This window comes from Scyliorhinus torazame, chromosome 20 (assembly GCF_047496885.1).
Source record: "Scyliorhinus torazame isolate Kashiwa2021f chromosome 20, sScyTor2.1, whole genome shotgun sequence".
NCBI lineage: Eukaryota > Metazoa > Chordata > Chondrichthyes > Carcharhiniformes > Scyliorhinidae > Scyliorhinus > Scyliorhinus torazame.
Genome location: NC_092726.1, coordinates 11,184,711 through 11,202,382, shown reverse-complemented (window position 1 = coordinate 11,202,382; position 17,672 = coordinate 11,184,711). Strand labels below are relative to the sequence as shown.

At 57.1% G+C, this 17,672-nt stretch overlaps 2 protein-coding genes across 3 annotated transcripts in view; one reads left to right on the top strand and one right to left on the bottom strand.

Annotated features, from left to right (window-relative positions):
- actr1b (actin related protein 1B) overlaps positions 1-6,293 on the bottom strand; it is a 30,922-nt gene extending 24,629 nt beyond the window's left edge. The window contains exons 1-5 of the mRNA XM_072485656.1: positions 6,121-6,293; positions 3,471-3,535; positions 2,493-2,568; positions 2,203-2,328; positions 653-777 (exon numbers count right to left, since the gene is read on the bottom strand). Of these exons, the coding sequence (XP_072341757.1) occupies positions 653-777; positions 2,203-2,328; positions 2,493-2,568; positions 3,471-3,535; positions 6,121-6,168 (440 nt within the window). The 5' untranslated portion in view covers positions 6,169-6,293. The remainder of the gene's footprint in view (positions 1-652; positions 778-2,202; positions 2,329-2,492; positions 2,569-3,470; positions 3,536-6,120) is intronic.
- A 104-nt stretch (positions 6,294-6,397) lies between these two features.
- The window catches only part of LOC140396865 (E3 ubiquitin-protein ligase MARCHF5-like), a 30,562-nt gene continuing 19,287 nt past the window's right edge, over positions 6,398-17,672 (top strand). The window contains exons 1-2 of one of the 2 annotated variants that reach the window (XM_072485658.1): positions 6,443-6,568; positions 12,082-12,232. In XM_072485658.1, coding sequence (XP_072341759.1) covers positions 12,204-12,232 — 29 coding nt within the window. In that variant the 5' untranslated portion in view covers positions 6,443-6,568; positions 12,082-12,203. Of the gene's footprint in view, positions 6,569-12,081; positions 12,233-17,672 lie in introns of both variants that reach the window. The other variant, XM_072485657.1, reaches the window with a different exon arrangement.

Genomic DNA, 17,672 nt, shown 5'->3' with positions numbered 1-17,672 from the left:
CTCCGGGTGCTCCAGTTTCCTCCCAGTCCAAAGATGTGCAGGTTAAGTGAAATGGCCACGCTAAATTGCCCCTTAGTGTCCAAAGTTTAGGTGGGGTTTCGAGGATTGGGTGGGGGATTGGGCCGATGCAGACTCAATGGGCCAAATGGCCACCTTCTGCACCATAGGAATTCTATGATTCTAAGATAAAGAGTGACTACATGGATGAAGTTTTTTTCTTTTAAAATTTAGAGTATCCAATTTTTGGTTTTCCAAGAAAGGGGCAATTTATCGTGGCCAATTTCTCTATCCTGAACATCTTTTTGGGTTGTGAGGGTGAAACCCACACAGACACGGGGAGAATGTACAAACTCCACACGGGATCGAACCCGGGCCTTCAGCACCCTGAGGCTGCAGTGCTAATGACTGCGCCACTGTGCCACCTTACATGGTGGAGTTCTAGAAGGCTGCTGGTATCCATGGAGCCATATCCCAACAAGGTTCAGTCTGTTCACGAGAACATGACAGAGAATTGGGAACAAGAAAGACATTGAGGCATTTACTTTCAATCCAAATTCCTTCATTTGTGTTCCCTATTACAAAGTACTTCAAAACAACGAACCACAGACATGTCAGAAAATCTGAGAACAATCGTTCACGGCAGGCAACTTACAGACTCAGGACAGCTTGCATCGAAATGAAAAGTGCGGGGACGTTAAATGACTCAAAAAACACCTCCGCTGCCCTCTCCCGGTTTTTGCTTGGATTTAATGGAGCTTCTGTGAGGAGCACTGGATGCTGCAAAAGAAAGAGATCAATTTTGTTCTGGATTGCCAACATGACCAATGGAATACGAACAAAGCTCAGAGATTCACCTGTTGGGGTCCTTTGAGATCAGAGTGTAGGACTATCGGCTCCACCATACCCGACCTGGGAATATTTGATGGAGAGAGCGCGATAGAGATAGAGAGCCCGAGAGAGATAGAGTGAGCGCGAGAGAGATAGAGAGCGCGAGAGAGATAGCACGAGAGCGTGAGAGATAGCACGAGAGCGATAGAGAGAGCGCGAGAACGCGAGAGATAGCGAGAGCGCGAGAGAGATAGCGAGAGAGATAGCGAGAGCGCGAGAGAGATAGCGAGAGCGCGAGAGAGATAGCGAGAGCGCGAGAGAGATAGCGAGAGAGATAGTGAGAGCGCGAGAGAGATAGCGAGAGCGCGAGAGAGATAGCGAGAGCGCGAGAGAGATAGCGAGAGCGCGAGAGAGATAGCGAGAGCGCGAGAGAGATAGCGAGAGCGCGAGAGAGAGAGATCCCGAGAGATAGAGAGTGGGGTGGCACGGTGGCGCTGTGGGTAGCACTGCTGCCTCACGGCACTGAGGACCCAGCCAGGTTCGATCCCGGCCCTGGGTCACTCACCGTCTGTGTGGAGTTTGCACATTCTCCCCGTGTCTGCATGGGTCTCACTCTCACAACCCACAAATGTGCAGGGTAGGTGAATTGGCCATGCTAAATTGTCCCTTCATTGGAAAACAAATTGGGTACTCTAAGTTTAAAAAAAGACAGGTAGAGCGTGAGGGACAGAGAGAGGGAGCGAGCGCTGCAATCCAGCATGGAAAGAGCACTACATGACATCAGAAAGTATGAAGTGGGGTGGGGGGGAACTGACGAGAAATCACTTCAATAATAGGTGTTGAGGGCCGGTATTGCACCCGGGTCCTCGGTGCTGTGAGGCAGCAGTGCTAAACACTGTGCCACCCCCTGAGATAAATATGACTTGAGTGAAAGATATTATTCAAGAGATGAAGACTAAATACTTGTATGTGATCATCGGCATTATGAGAGACTGTGAAAACCTATCACTACCTGCAATAATCAAAGACCCCTCCCACCCGGCTTACTCACTCTTCCAACTTCTTCCATCGAGCAGGAGATACAAAAGTCTGAGAACACCCACGAACAGATTCAAAAACAGCTTCTTCCCCCCGTTACCAGACTCCTAAACGACCCTCTTGTGGACTGACCTTCTTAACACTGCACCCCCGTGTGCTTCACCCGATGCCGGTGCTTATGTAGTTACATTGTGTACCTTGTGTTGCCCTATTATGTATTTTCTTTTATTTCCTTTTCTTTTCATGTACTTAATGATCTGTTGAGCTGCTCGCAGAAAAATACTTTTCACTGTACCGCGGTACACGTGACAATAAAATCCAAATACAAGCACTCACTTCCTCAGAGAAGGTCTGCAGTTGGTCCTTGCCATAAACATATTGCCAGATTCTCTCCATGTCATTCCAGTCTTGCACAATGCCATGTTCCATGGGGTAACGGATTGAGAGCAAACCTCGATGTTCCTAACGCGGGCAGGGGTATGAAAGAAGAGGATGAGAAGAACAAAATGAATGCACAAAAATAAGAATTTTAAGCACTGTGACATTTCTGTGGCCTCATGGTTGTTTGTTGGACGCGGAAGACTATTTTAATCGGCAAGGTGATCACTTGGAAAATATCACTATACCTCAGCTTTCGGTCCAATGAACAGGTCGCCCTCCAACGCACCCGCCATCACTCGAACGTGCTTTGGTCGTCCCACACTAGGCCGAAACAGAATAATTGTTAATGCTTAATGATGGGACTGACTGCCAGTGAGATTTTGTTGTGGATGGATCAGTTCCATTTGGTGTCACTATGTTATACCTCCTTTTGCACAACCCACAACAACTTCTGGATTTTGACTTGGCATATTCACACAAAGTTTAACCTGCATTGGAATACCAGATTCTCCCGACTGGACCAAAACTTATAATGCACAGCTCGACGGGTAACTTAGCCTCATGGACATTTCAGACCCGAGAGATAGAAAGAGAGAAAGGTGATGATTATCCTCCAGTGATAATTGCACACATACACTTGCCTGCACTCGGTGCTTTCATCCCATGTCTTTTTGTTTAATTTATTAATCTTTTTGTTTTATTAAACAAGTGCACACTAGCGCAGCCTCATTTATTTTGCAGTCGAGAAGGGCATTTACCACACGAGCCAAAGCTGGTATAGAATCAAAACACAAAGCCAGGGGTGGAATCTGGCACCTGCCGGCTCCCATTACTTGGGAGTTTATTAACTGGGCCATCAGGGACCCCAGCACAAAACTGCTCTGATCTCGACCACCTGTCAATCCTCCTTCAGCAGGCAACAGGATCATTTGCATGTGTGAAACGGGAAGGTAAAAAGCTGCTGCAGTTGTGGGGGCTGTTACAAAGCTGGGGAAAAAAAGAGTGTGCTTGCAGCAGCTGCTTTCCTCCACATCCACCTCAGCCCACATCTCATCCAGGAGTGCTTGCAGCATCCAGCCCCTGCTGTTAACATCTGTCACTTGATGAACATTTGTCTGGAACAAAGTAACTACAGAGGGCAAGGCCAAAATAGTCACGTTATTGACATGTTGACACCAACATAGTCACGCACGAAGTATACTGATGCATGTGAACATACTTACTAATTGGGGAAACAGTACTTGGGTATTTGATCTCCAGCAAATCCAGCTTTGACAACCCCGGAACCCTGGATGGATAAAAAAATAGAGAAGATAAGAAAAGTTATACAGGGCGCAAGAAATCTTTCAATTTCTCACCCAAATGAACATTCATCATTGGCCATGTGCTGCCACAGACGATGGCACCACAGCTGTAATCACACCTGACTCCCAGACAGGTTCTTGCCCAACATCCACAGGGACACGTGGCAGCCCTGGGCCAATAGACAGTGATCAGCGACAGGGACCTGGGCTGACTTTGCTCCTTCTCTTCTCCAGCCCAGTGGTACCGGACAAAAGACTGAACCTGGTCCTCGTGCTCTGTGGGTTGCAGCAAAACCATAATCACAATAACCTGACCCTCAGGGAGCTGGAGACGATATACCTCGGAGCAATTTTTATGGATTAAGAATAATAATCTTTATTATTGTCATAAGTAGGCTTACATTAACACTGCAATGACACAGGTGGTGAATTTGCAACACAAATTAAACTCTGGCTGTTGGACACAACTGGTAAAAGATGAGTTTGGAACATCACGAGTGATCACATGTGAGATTTTGGGTAAGGCAGTGGAGCAGAAGTCCTTGACTTCCACTGCTTAAAAGACAAAACCCATGTGTTGTTTTGAACACTCTATGCCTTCAACATTCTGTGATGTATAATCGGAAAAGTTAATCACTTCTGTATGCCAATCATATAATCTCTCTGATTTTGTGGACTGTGCTGCCACTTTAAAAGCCCAAAACACTATCACCATCTTCAGTATGCAGACATGAAGTTCTAATGTTTTACTTCAGCATAAAACAGGGTTCTGATCCTTCTCATCATTAAACTCTTCCATGACAAGTGCTGCCTGGTCACTGTCTAATTAGTGGCAGTATCAGCAATGGATTGAAAAACCATATCAAAAATCCACTGGTGCATGAATAGTGCAATTAAAATGTCAGATTTTGCAGTGTGTTCTCTCTCCCAAACATTTATGAGGATTCGATGGTTCCTCTTCCTGTGTGACCCATTAGAAGGCCAAGCAGGACTGGGAAAGGTGTCAGAGGAGAACTGAGGAGTGTGATCAGAGAGGGATCAGATAATCGTTTCCCCCAAACTATCCTCATCCAACATCTACATTCACTTTCCTTTTTTCCCATGCGAGTCTTTTACAAAAGAATAAGAGTTTCATTGGACTTGAAATATTAACACTGCTTCTCTTTCCACTGATGATGCCAGACCTGCTGAGTGTTTCTTCTCAGCAAGTACTATTTTATTTCAGGTCTCCACCATCCGCACTATTTTGCTTTCACACGAGGAGGATTTCATTTTTATTTAAATTCAAGGTGGCAGCCTGCAGTGACCAGATTAATTCATTCAAATGTGCACTTGGTGATGTGGAAACGGCAATCAGACCCTTCAGGAATGTGGAAGGACATATCCGGGTGTTTGACCCAGCCTCCTCAAAGCCCATCTTGACCGGTCATCTGATCAGCCACCTCTGCCACATAATACCATCACTTTTTTAAAGAACATTTAACCTCTCCTGCCTTTCATCCTGTCATAGGCCTCACCTCTCATTTCTTCCCCGTCTCCGAATTTTGGGAGGACTAACAAAGCAAGGGAATACACACTGAACAGTACGACGCTTGGATGTACAGAGGACCAAAGGGTTTCTTATGTGCATGTCCAAAGATCCCTGAAGGCAGCAGGACGGGTAGATAAGGTGGTTAAGGGATACTTGCCTTTATTATCCAAGGTAGAGAGGTTATGATGGAGCTGTATAAAACACTGGTTAGGCCACAGCTGCAGTTCTTTGTGCAGTTCTGTTCACCACACGATAAGAAGGATATGGTTGATTGAGAGAGGGTGCAGAGGGGATTCACCAGAATGTTGCCTGGCTGGAGCCTTTCAGCTGTGAAGATAGGCTGGGGTTGTTGTCCTTAAAGCAGCGAAGGCTGATGGGGTGACCTGATCGAGACGTCCAAAAATATGAAGGACATAGATGGGGTAGATAGGTAGAAACCTTTCCCCTGAGTTGAGGGGTCAGTAACCAGGGGGCATAGATTTAAGCTAATGGCCAGGGGATTTGAGGAAAAACCTTTCCACCCAGAGGGTGGTGGGAATCTGGAACTCGCTGCCTGATGGGGTGGCAGAGGCAGAATGGGCAACAGATCAAGCGCTGGAAAGCGGGATTGAAGCAGGTCGGTACTTGATGGCCAGCACAGGCATGATGGGCCGAAGAACCTCTTTCGGCACTGCGAAATCCTACGATTGTTTGGCTAACTTGTATTTTTCTCACCAGATCGAGCCTGTGCTCATTCTCCAACTCTCCCCAAATTTAAATACTCTGAGAATCTGACCCCAGCTGAAGCTGTGAATGAGGCCTGAGTGCTGGATGAGGTGCCTGCTGCAGAGAGCTGCAGTGAGAAGACCATCATGCAGAGCACTGAGGGGGGTGAGCTGGGCAATATTTTGGTCAAACAGCACCAAGACTTTAAGTGGCTGCTGCCCTCTTGTTTTCTGTCGGCGGAATTAAATGTCCGCGGGCATGAACTATCCCTTTAAAGGCTGCAGGCAGCCCCACGGACACCCTGAGGACAAGGTAAGAGGGCCGGTTACTCACGTTATCGATTACCACCGGCTGGTTGGTGATTATATCGTAGGACTCCATCGGCGAAACCGGTTTTTAAGTTGTTTCCCCTCAGTGGCCCCCCCACTTCGACGGCGATCCCTGACAGCCGCCAGCTCCCGCGGCGCCTGCGCAAACCGGCCTGTGCGCGCCCCCTCCCTACCCCACACTCCGGCCCACGGGTCCCGATTGGCTGAAGCGGCAGGGCGATTGGCGGACAGCACCGACCAACAGGATCCTCGTTCGGCGGCCCTGCACCAATCCACGGCGGGAAGGAGTCTGATTGGACTGTCGCTCCGCCCCGGTCCAGCCAATCGGTTCGCGGATCCTCGAAGTCGGGCCTTGCGGAGTCAGGCCCGAAGCCTGGGACTGGATTTTTGCGGGCGGCCACACCGGCGTTGGCGAGCATGGCCATGGGAGGGGCCTACTCCGGCATGGAGCGGTGAGTGCGGTCGGAAAGGGAGGCTTCCGGGTTGGGGGTGACGGTCCGCCCCTCCCGGATCCGGGGCGGATCGGATCAGCCGGTAATCCGCCACGGACAGGCCCAGTAGGCCTGGACCGCGCCCCCCCCCCCCCCATCCTCCCCCCCCCCCCCCCCCCCCCCATCCTCCCCCCCCCCCCCCCATCCTCCCCCCCCCCCCCCCCCATCCTCCCCCCCCCCCCCCCATCCTCCCCCCCCCCCCCCCCATCCTCCCCCCCCATCCTCCCCCCCCCCCCCATCCTCCCCCCCCCCCATCCCCCCCCCATCCCCCCCCCCATTCCCCCCCCCATCCCCCCCCCCATTCCCCCCCCCATCCCCCCCCCATCCCCCCCCCATCCCCCCCCCATTCCCCCCCCCATCCCCCATCCTCCCCCCCCATCCTCCTCACAACCCCCATCCTCCTCTCAACCCCCCCCCCCCATCCTCCTCTCAACCCCCCCCCCCCATCCTCCTCTCAACCCCCCCCCCCCATCCTCCTCTCAACCCCCCCCCCCCCCATCCTCCTCACACCCCCCCCCCATCCTCCTCACACCCCCCCCCCATCCTCCTCACACCCCCCCCCCATCCTCCTCACACCCCCCCCCCATCCTCCTCACACCCCCCCCCCATCCTCCTCACACCCCCCCCATCCTCCTCACCCCCCCCATCCTCCTCACACCCCCCCCATCCTCCTCACACCCCCCCCCCATCCTCCTCACTCACCCCCCCCCCATCCTCCTCACACCCCCCCCCCATCCTCCTCACACCCCCCCCCCCCATCCTCCTCACACCCCCCCCCCCATCCTCCTCACACCCCCCCCCCCATCCTCCTCACACCCCCCCCCCCATCCTCCTCACACCCCCCCCCCCATCCTCCTCACACCCCCCCCCCATCCTCCTCACACCCCCCCATCCTCCTCACCCCCCACCCCCCCCCACCCCCCCCCATCCCCCCCACCCCCCCACCCCCCACCCCCCACCCCCCCACCCCCCACCCCCCACCCCCCCACCCCCCACCCCCACCCCCCCCATCCTCCACCCCCCCATCCTCCTCTCACCCCCCCCCATCCTCCTCTCACCCCCCCCCATCCTCCTCTCACCCCCCCCCCATCCTCCTCTCACCCCCCCCATCCTCCTCTCACCCCCCCCCATCCTCCTCTCACCCCCCCCATCCTCCTCTCACCCCCCCCATCCTCCTCTCACCCCCCCCATCCTCCTCTCACCCCCCCCATCCTCCTCTCACCCCCCCCATCCTCCTCTCACAACCTCCATCCTCCTCTCACCCCCCCCCATCCTCCTCACACCCCCCCCCCATCCTCCTCACACCCCCCCCCCCATCCTCCTCACACACCCCCCCCCCATCCTCCTCACACCCCCCCCCCATCCTCCTCACACCCCCCCCCCATCCTCCTCACACCCCCCCCCATCCTCCTCACACCCCCCCCATCCTCCTCACACCCCCCCCCCCATCCTCCTCACACCCCCCCCCCATCCTCCTCACACCCCCCCCCCATCCTCCTCACACCCCCCCCCCCATCCTCCTCACACCCCCCCCCCATCCTCCTCACACCCCCCCATCCTCCTCACCCCCCACCCCCCCCACCCCCCCCCCCCCATCCTCTTCACCCCCCACCCCCCACCCCCCCCATCCTCCACCCCCCCCCATCCTCCTCTCACCCCCCCCCATCCTCCTCTCACCCCCCCCCATCCTCCTCTCACCCCCCCCCATCCTCCTCTCACCCCCCCCCATCCTCCTCTCACCCCCCCATCCTCCTCACACCCCCCCATCCTCCTCACCCCCCACCCCCCCATCCTCCTCACCCCCCACCCCCCCCATCCTCCTCACCCCCCACCCCCCCCATCCTCCTCACCCCCCACCCCCCCCATCCTCCTCACCCACCCCCCCATCCTCCTCACCCACCCCCCCCCATCCTCCTCACCCCCCCCCCCATCCTCCTCACCCCCCCCCCCCCATCCTCCTCACCCCCCCCCCCCCCCATCCTCCTCACCCCCCCCCCCCCATCCTCCTCACCCCCCCCCCCCATCCTCCTCACCCCCCCCCCCCCATCCTCCTCACCCCCCCCCCCATCCTCCTCACCCCCCCCATCCTCCTCACCCCCCCCCCCCATCCTCCTACACTTTCCCTCATCTCCCACACCCCCCCCATCCTCCTCCCCCCCCCACCGACCAACCCCCCATCCTCCTACCCCCCCCCTCATCCTCCTCACCCCCCCCCTCCTCCTCACACCCCCCACCTCCCACCCCCCCCCAACCCACCCCCCACCACCACCCCCCCCATCCACCCCACCTCCCCCCCCACCACCATCCCCCCCCCCACCACCCCACCCCCCCCCCCACCCCCACCACCCCCCCCCACCACCCCCCCCCCCCCCCCCACCCCCTCCTCCCCCACCCCCCACCCCCCATCCTCCCCACCCCCCCCACCCCACCCCCCCCCCCTCCACCACCCCCCCCCCCCCCCCCCCCCACCCCCCCCCTCCTCCTCCCCGCCCCCACCCCCCCTCCCTCACCCCCCCCCCACCCCCCCCTCCTCCCACCCCCTCCACCTCCCCCCACCCCCCCCTCCTCCTCTCCCCCCCCCCACCCCCCCCCACCTCCTCTCCACCCCCCCCATCCTCCTCACCCCCCCCCCATCCTCCTCACCCCCCCCCACCCTCACCCCCCCCCCCATCCTCCTCACCCACCCCCACCCCTCACTCTCACCCCCCCATCCTCCTCTCACCCCCCCATCCTCCTCTCACCCCCCCCCATCCTCCTCTCACCCCCCCCCATCCTCCTCTCACCCCCCCCCATCCTCCTCTCACCCCCCCCCATCCTCCTCTCACCCCCCCATCCTCCTCACACACCCCCATCCTCCTCACCCCCCACCCCCCCATCCTCCTCACCCACCCCCCCCCATCCTCCTCTCACCCCCCCCCATCCTCCTCTCACCCCCCCCCATCCTCCTCTCACCCCCCCATCCTCCTCACACACCCCCATCCTCCTCACCCCCCACCCCCCCCATCCTCCTCACCCACCCCCCCCATCCTCCTCACCCACCCCCCCCATCCTCCTCACCCAACCCCCCCCATCCTCCTCACCCACCCCCCCCCATCCTCCTCACCCCCCCCATCCTCCTCACCCACCCCCCCCCATCCTCCTTACCCCCCCCCATCCTCCTCACCCCCCCCCCTCATCCTCCTCACCCCCCCCTCATCCTCCTCACCCACCCCCCCCATCCTCCTCACCCCCCCATCCTCCTCACCCCCCCATCCTCCTCACCCCCCCCATCCTCCTCACCCCCCCCATCCTCCTCACCCCCCCATCCTCCTCACCCCCCCCATCCTCCTCACCCCCCCCATCCTCCTCACCCCCCCCATCCTCCTCACCCCCCCCATCCTCCTCACCCCCCCCATCCTCCTCACCCCCCCCATCCTCCTCACCCCCCCCATCCTCCTCACCCCCCCCATCCTCCTCACCCCCCCATCCTCCTCACCCCCCCATCCTCCTCACCCCCCCCATCCTCCTCACCCCCCCCATCCTCCTCACCCCCCCCATCCTCCTCACCCCCCCCATCCTCCTCACCCCCCCCATCCTCCTCACCCCCCCCATCCTCCTCACCCCCCCCATCCTCCTCACCCCCCCCATCCTCCTCACCCCCCCCATCCTCCTCACCCCCCCCATCCTCCTCACCCCCCCCCATCCTCCTCACCCCCCCCCCATCCTCCTCACCCCCCCCCATCCTCCTCACCCCCCCCATCCTCCTCACCCCCCCCATCCTCCTCACCCCCCCCCATCCTCCTCACCCCCCCCCATCCTCCTCACCCCCCCCCCCATCCTCCTCACCCCCCCCCCCATCCTCCTCACTCCCCCCCCCATCCTCCTCACTCCCCCCCCATCCTCCTCACTCCCCCCCCATCCTCCTCACTCCCCCCCCATCCTCCTCACTCCCCCCCCATCCTCCTCACTCCCCCCCCATCCTCCTCACCCCCCCCCATCCTCCTCACCCCCCCCATCCTCCTCACCCCCCCCATCCTCCTCACCCCCCCCATCCTCCTCACCCCCCCCATCCTCCTCACCCCCCCCATCCTCCTCACCCCCCCCATCCTCCTCACCCCCCCCCATCCTCCTCACCCCCCCCCCATCCTCCTCACCCCCCCCCCCATCCTCCTCACCCCCCCCCCATCCTCCTCACCCCCCCCCCATCCTCCTCACCCCCCCCCATCCTCCTCACCCCCCCCCATCCTCCTCACCCCCCCCATCCTCCTCACCCCCCCCCATCCTCCTCACCCCCCCCCATCCTCCTCACCCCCCCCCATCCTCCTCACCCCCCCCATCCTCCTCACCCCCCCCATCCTCCTCACCCCCCCCACATCCTCCTCACCCCCCCACATCCTCCTCACCCCCCCATCCTCCTCACCCCCCCCCACCCTCATCCTCCTCACGCCCCCCACCCTCATCCTCCTCACACCCCCCCACCCTCATCCTCCTCACACCCCCCACCCTCATCCTCCTCACCCCCCCACCCTCATCCTCCTCACCCCCCCACCCTCATCCTCCTCACCCCCCCACCCTCATCCTACTCACCCCCCCCACCCTCATCCTCCTCACCCCCCCCACCCTCATCCTCCTCACCCCCCCACCCTCATCCTCCTCACCCCCCCCACCCTCATCCTCCTCACCCCCCCCACCCTCATCCTCCTCACCCCCCCCACCCTCATCCTCCTCACCCCCCCCACCCTCATCCTCCTCACCCCCCCCACCCTCGCCCTCCTCACCCCCCCCCACCCTCACCCTCCTCACCCCCCCCCACCCTCACTCTCCTCACCCCCCCACCCTCACCCTCCTCACCCCCCCCACCCTCACCCTCCTCACCCCCCCCACCCTCACCCTCCTCACCCCCCCCACCCTCACCCTCCTCACCCCCCCCACCCTCACCCTCCTCACCCCCCCCACCCTCACCCTCCTCACCCCCCCCACCCTCATCCTCCTCACCCCCCCACCCTCATCCTCCTCACCCCCCCACCCTCATCCTCCTCACCCCCCCCACCCTCATCCTCCTCACCCCCCCACCCTCATCCTCCTCACCCCCCCCACCCTCATCCTCCTCACCCCCCACCCTCATCCTCCTCACCCCCCCCACCCTCATCCTCCTCACCCCCCCCACCCTCATCCTCCTCACCCCCCCCACCCTCATCCTCCTCACCCCCCCACCCTCATCCTCCTCACCCCCCCACCCTCATCCTCCTCACCCCCCACCCTCATCCTCCTCACCCCCCCCACCCTCATCCTCCTCACCCCCCCCCCACCCTCATCCTCCTCACCCCCCCCCACCCTCATCCTCCTCACCCCCCCCCCCCCCACCCTCATCCTCCTCACCTGCACCAACAAAATGACACTAAACCTACACTAATCCCACTTTCCAGTGGTTCTGCCGTAGCCTTGAATGTTATGACATTTCAAGTGATTTCATCTGTTTCACAATTGTCCTTTAGGGAAGGAAATCTGCCGTCCTTACCTGGTCAGGATGGTGTTGAGCTTCTTGAGTGTTGTTGGCACTCCACCCATCAAGGCAAGTGGAGAGTATTCCACCAGTCTCCTGACTTACACCGTGTAGATGGTGGACAGACGTTGTGAAGTCAGGAGGTGAGTTACTCACGGCTGGGTTCCAATCCTCTGGCCTGTTCTTGTGGCCACAGTGTACGGGTAGTCCAATTCAGTGGGGGACTCGATGATGGCAATGCCATTGAATGTCAAAGGAATTCTGTCTTCTTGGAAATGGCCATTACCTGGCAAGTGTATCACGCGAATGTGACTTGCCAAACCTGGATATTGTCCAGGTCTTGCTGCATTTTGACATGAATTGCTTCACTGTCTGACGACTTGTAAGTTGTGCAGCCATCAGTGAACTTCTCCACTTTTGACTTTATGATGGGAGGAACCCATTGATGTAGAGGCTGAAGATGGTTGTTCCTATCCTTTTAAAAAAAATATATATATTTTATAAAAGTTTTTTGATCAAACAAAAATTTCCCATTTTACAACTCTGTAATAATATATACATTGATCGTTTTTTAAATAAATAATATGCTGACTATCGGCAACTGCCAATAACAAAATAAGAAACAACAGAAATAATAACTAAGATAGTAACTTTGTGAAATCAAATATAAATACCAATATATAAACACACACATAAAACCCCTGAAGGCCCAAATGAGCCCTCCCTCTCCCCCTCCCCTCCCCCTGGGCTGCTGCTGCTGCCTTTTCTATTTTCCCTTATCGCTCTGCGAGATAGTCGAGGAACGGTTGCCACCGCCCGGTGAACCCCTGAGCCGAACCTCTTAATGCATATTTTATCCGCTCCAGTTTTATGAACCCTGCCATGTCGTTGATCCAGGCCACACCCGGGAGCTTAACTTCTTTCCACATAAGTAGAATCCTTCGCCGGGTTACTAGGGACGCAAAGGCCAACACATCGGCCTGTCTCGCCTCCTGCACTCCCGGCTCATCTGCAACCCCAAATATAGCCAACCCCCAGCTTGGTTTGACCCGGACCCCCACCATCTTCGAGATCACTTTTGCCACACCCACCCAGAACCCATGCAATACCGGACATGACCAAAACATGTGGGTGTGGTTCGCCGGGCTTCCCGCGTATCTCCCGCACCTATCTTCCACTCCAAAATATCTACTCAGCCTTGCTCCCGTCATATGCGCCCTGTGTAGAACCTTGAATTGTATCAGGCTGAGCCTGGCACACGAGGACGAAGAGTTTACCCTACTTAGGGCATCTGCCCACAGCCCCTCCTCAATCTCTTCCCCCAGCTCCTCCTCCCATTTTCCCTTCAGCTCCTCTACCATCGTCTCCCCTCGTCTCTCATTTCCCTATATATATCTGACACCCTACCATCACCCACCCATGCCCCCAAAATCACTCTGTCCTGGATCTCTTGCGCCGGGAGCTGCGGAAATTCCATCACCTGTTGCCTCACAAATGCCCTCACTTGCATATTGCGAAATACATTCCCAGGTGGCAACCCATATTTTTCTGTCAGTGCTCCCAGACTCGCGAACGTCCCGTCTAAGAACAAGTCCTGCAATTTCGCAATTCCTGCTTGTTGCCAAGATTTAAATTCCCCCATCTATCCTTCCTGGGACGAACCTATGGTTGTTCCTTATCGGGAACCACACTGAAGCACCCGTCACTCCCTTATGTCGTCTACACTGCCCCCAAATTTTCAGAGTTGCCACCACCACTGGGTTTGTGGTGTATTTTTTCGGGGAGAACGGTAACGGCGCCGTCGCCAGTGCTTTTAAGCTAGTTCCCCTACAGGACGCCATCTCCAGTCTTTTCCACGCTGCTCCTTCCCCTTCCCTCATCCACTTTCATATCATTGACACGTTGGCGGCCCAATAATAATCACTTGGACTCAGCAGTGCCAGTCCCCCTCTGTCCCTACTGCGCTGCAGGAACCCCCTCTTTACTCTTGGGGTCTTTCCAGCCCACACAAAGCTCACAATACTCTTGTCCACCTTCTTAAAAAAGGCCTTTGTAATCAGTACAGGGAGGCACTGGAACACAAAAAGAAACCTCGGAAGGACCACCATTTTAACCGCCTGCACCCTGCCCGCCAATGACAGGGGCGCCATGTCCCACCTCCTAAAGTCCTCTTCCATCTGCTCTACCAGTCGTGCCAAGTTAAGCTTATGCAGGGTTCCCCAATTCCTGGCCACCTGGATCCCTAAATACCGGAAATCTCTTCTTACCCTCCTCAACGGTAAATCGTCTATTCCCCTGCCCTGTTCTCCGGGGTGCATCACAAACAGTTCACTCTTCCCCATATTCAATTTATATCCTGAAAATTCTCCAAACTCCCTGAGTGTCTGCATTATCTCAGGCATCCCCTCCACTGGGTCCGCGACATACAACAACAAATCATCCGCGTATAATGACACCCGATGCTCTTCTCCTCCTCTAAGTACCCCCCTCCACTTCCTAGAGCCCCTCAGCGTTATGGCCAATGGCTCAAGTGCCAACGCAAACAGTAACGGGGACAGGGGACATCCCTGTCTTGTACCCCTATATAGTCGGAAGTGGTCAGATCGTTGCCTATTTGTAATCACACTTGCCACCGGGGCCCTATACAGGAGCTGAACCCATCTAATGAACCCCTCTCCAAATCTAAATCTCCTCAGTACTTCCCACAGGTAGTCCCACTCCACTCTATCAAATGCTTTCTCTGCATCCATCGCCACCACTATCTCCGCCTCCCCCTCCGGTGGGGGCATCATCATCACCCCCAACAGCCTTCGTATGTTAACATTCAATTGCCTCCCTTTAACAAACCCCGTTTGATCATCATGCACCACCCCAGGGACACAGCCCTCTATCCTCGTCGCCATCACCTTGGCCAAAAGCCTGGCATCTACGTTCAAGAGGGAAATAGGCCTGTTTGACCCGCACTTCAGCGGGTCTTTGTTTCTTTTCAGGATCAGCGATATCGTCGCCTCCGACATCGTCGGGGGTAGTGTCCCCCTTTCCCTAGCCTCATTAAAGATTGTCGTCAGAAGTGGGGCCAGCAGGTCCACGTATTTCCTATAGAACTCCACCGGGAACCTATCCGGTCCCGGGGCCTTCCCTGCCTGCGTGTTCCCAATTCCTTTGACCACCTCCTCCACCTCAATCTGCGCTCCCAGTCCAGTCATCTCCTGTTCCTCAATCTTCGGGAACTCCAGCTGGTCTAGGAAACGCATCATTCCCTCTTTCCCTTCCGGGGGTTGAGCCTTATATAGCCTCTCATAAAATACCTTAAACACCACGTTCACCCTCTCCGCTCCCCGTTCCATCTTTCCCTCCTCGTCTCTAACCCCTCCGATCTCTCTCGCCGCCCCCTTTTCCTAACTTGTTGGGCTAGCAGCCGGCTCGCCTTCTCTCCATATTCATACTGCACTCCCTGTGCCTTCCTCCATTGTGCCTCCGCCTTACCCATGGTCAACAAGTCAAAGTCCGTGTGCAATCTCCGTCTTTCCCTGTATAGCCCTTCATCTGGAGCCTCTGCATATTGCCTATCCACCCTCAAAATCTCCCCCAACAATCTCTCTCTTTCTTTACCCTCTTGTTTCCCCTTATGGGCCCTTATGGAGATCAGCTTCCCTCTAACCACCGCCTTCAGCGCCTCCCAGACCACTCCCACCTGGACCTCTCCGTCATCATTGATCTCTAGGTACCTTTCAATACATCCCCTCACCCTTACATATACCCCCTCATCCGCCAACAGTCCCATATCTAATCTCCAGAGTGGGCGCTGCTCCTTTTCCTCTCCTACTTCCAGATCTACCCAATGTGGGGCATGATCTGAAATGGCTATAGCCGAATACTCCGTTCCTGCCACCTTCGGGATCAGCGCCCTTCCCAGGACAAAGAAGTCTATCTGAGAGTACACTTTGTGGACATCGGAGAAGAAAGGGCAGCACGGTAGCCTTGTGGATAGCACAATTGCTTCACAGCTCCAGGGTCCCAGGTTCGATTCCGGCTTGGGTCACTGTCTGTGCGGAGTCTGCACATCCTCCCCGTGTGTGCGTGGGTTTCCTCCGGGTGCTCCGGTTTCCTCCCACAGTCCAAAGATGTGCAGGTTAGGTGGATTGGCCATGATAAATTGTCCTTAGTGTCCAAAATTGCCCTTAGTGTTGGGTGGGGCTACTGGGTTATGGGGATAGGGTGGCGGTGTTGACCTTGGGTAGGGTGCTCTTTCCAAGAGCCGATGCAGACTCGATGGGCCGAATGGCCTCCTTCTGCACTGTAAATTCTATGACTAAGAAGGAAAACTCTTTACTCCTTGGTCTGGTAAATCTCCAGGGATCCACTCCTCCCATCTGCTCCATAAAGCCCTTAAGCACCTTGGCCGCTGCCGGCCTCCTCCCGGTCATAGATCTGGACCGGTCCAGCCCTGGGTCCAGCACCATGTTGAAGCCCCCCCCCCCATTACCAACTTTCCCGTCTCCAGGTCCGGGATGCGCCCCAGCATACGCTTCATAAAGTTTGCATCATCCCAGTTCGGGGCATATATGTTCACCAGCACCACCGCCTCACCTTGCAATCTGCCACTCACCATCACGTACCTGCCCCCACTGTCCACCACTGTGGTCTTCGCCTCAAACAATACCCGTTACCCCACTAGTCTTGCCACCCCTCTATTTTTCGCATCCAAGCCCGAGTGGAATACCTGTCCCACCCATCCTTTTCTTAATCTTGATCCGCCAGTTTCAGGTGCGCCTCCTGAAGCATGACCACGTCTGCCTTTAGTTTCTTTAGGTGCGCAAATACCGCTAGATCCCTCTCTAGCTCAGTTGCTCCCCCCATATTGCTTCCGGAAGTCAGCAAACTCTGGCTGACCTCAGCTTCCCCCATTTATCCTCAGCCTCCCATTATGTGAGGCCCCCTCCTTCCTGCGCCCCCTTTTCCCGCCACAATTTCCATAGTGCGGGAACAAAGCCCGCGCTTCCCTCTCGGCCCCGCCCCTGATGGCGCAGCTCCCTCTCTCCTTCCCCCTCCCCTTCTGCACCGGCGCCCACATTTCTTTGTGTGTCCCTCCCTTCGAGGGGAAAGAAAATTTGCCCCCATTTGATTCACAGTCCCTTGCCACCACCTCGCTACTTCATTTCAAACACATTCTCAAATCTAGTCCAACTTCTCCTCTTCAATAAATGTCCACGCCTCCTCTGCCGTCTCGAAGTAGTGGTGTTTACCCTGGTGTGTAACCCACAGTCGTGCCGGCTGCAACATTCCGAATTTCACTTTCCTCTTGTGGAGCACCGCCTTGGCCCGATTGAAACTCGCCCTCCTTCTCGCCACCTCCGCACTCCAATCCTGATACACGTGGATCACCGCGTTCTCCCACCTGCTGCTCCGTGTCTTTTTCGCCCATCTCAGGACCATCTCCCTGTCCTTGTAGCAGTGGAACCTCACCACTATTGCTCGAGGTATTTCTCCTGCCTTTGGTCTTCTCACGAGGACTCGGTACGCTCCCGCCACTTCCAGGGGGCTGTCGGGGCCTCAGCTCCCATTAAGGTATGGAGCATCGTG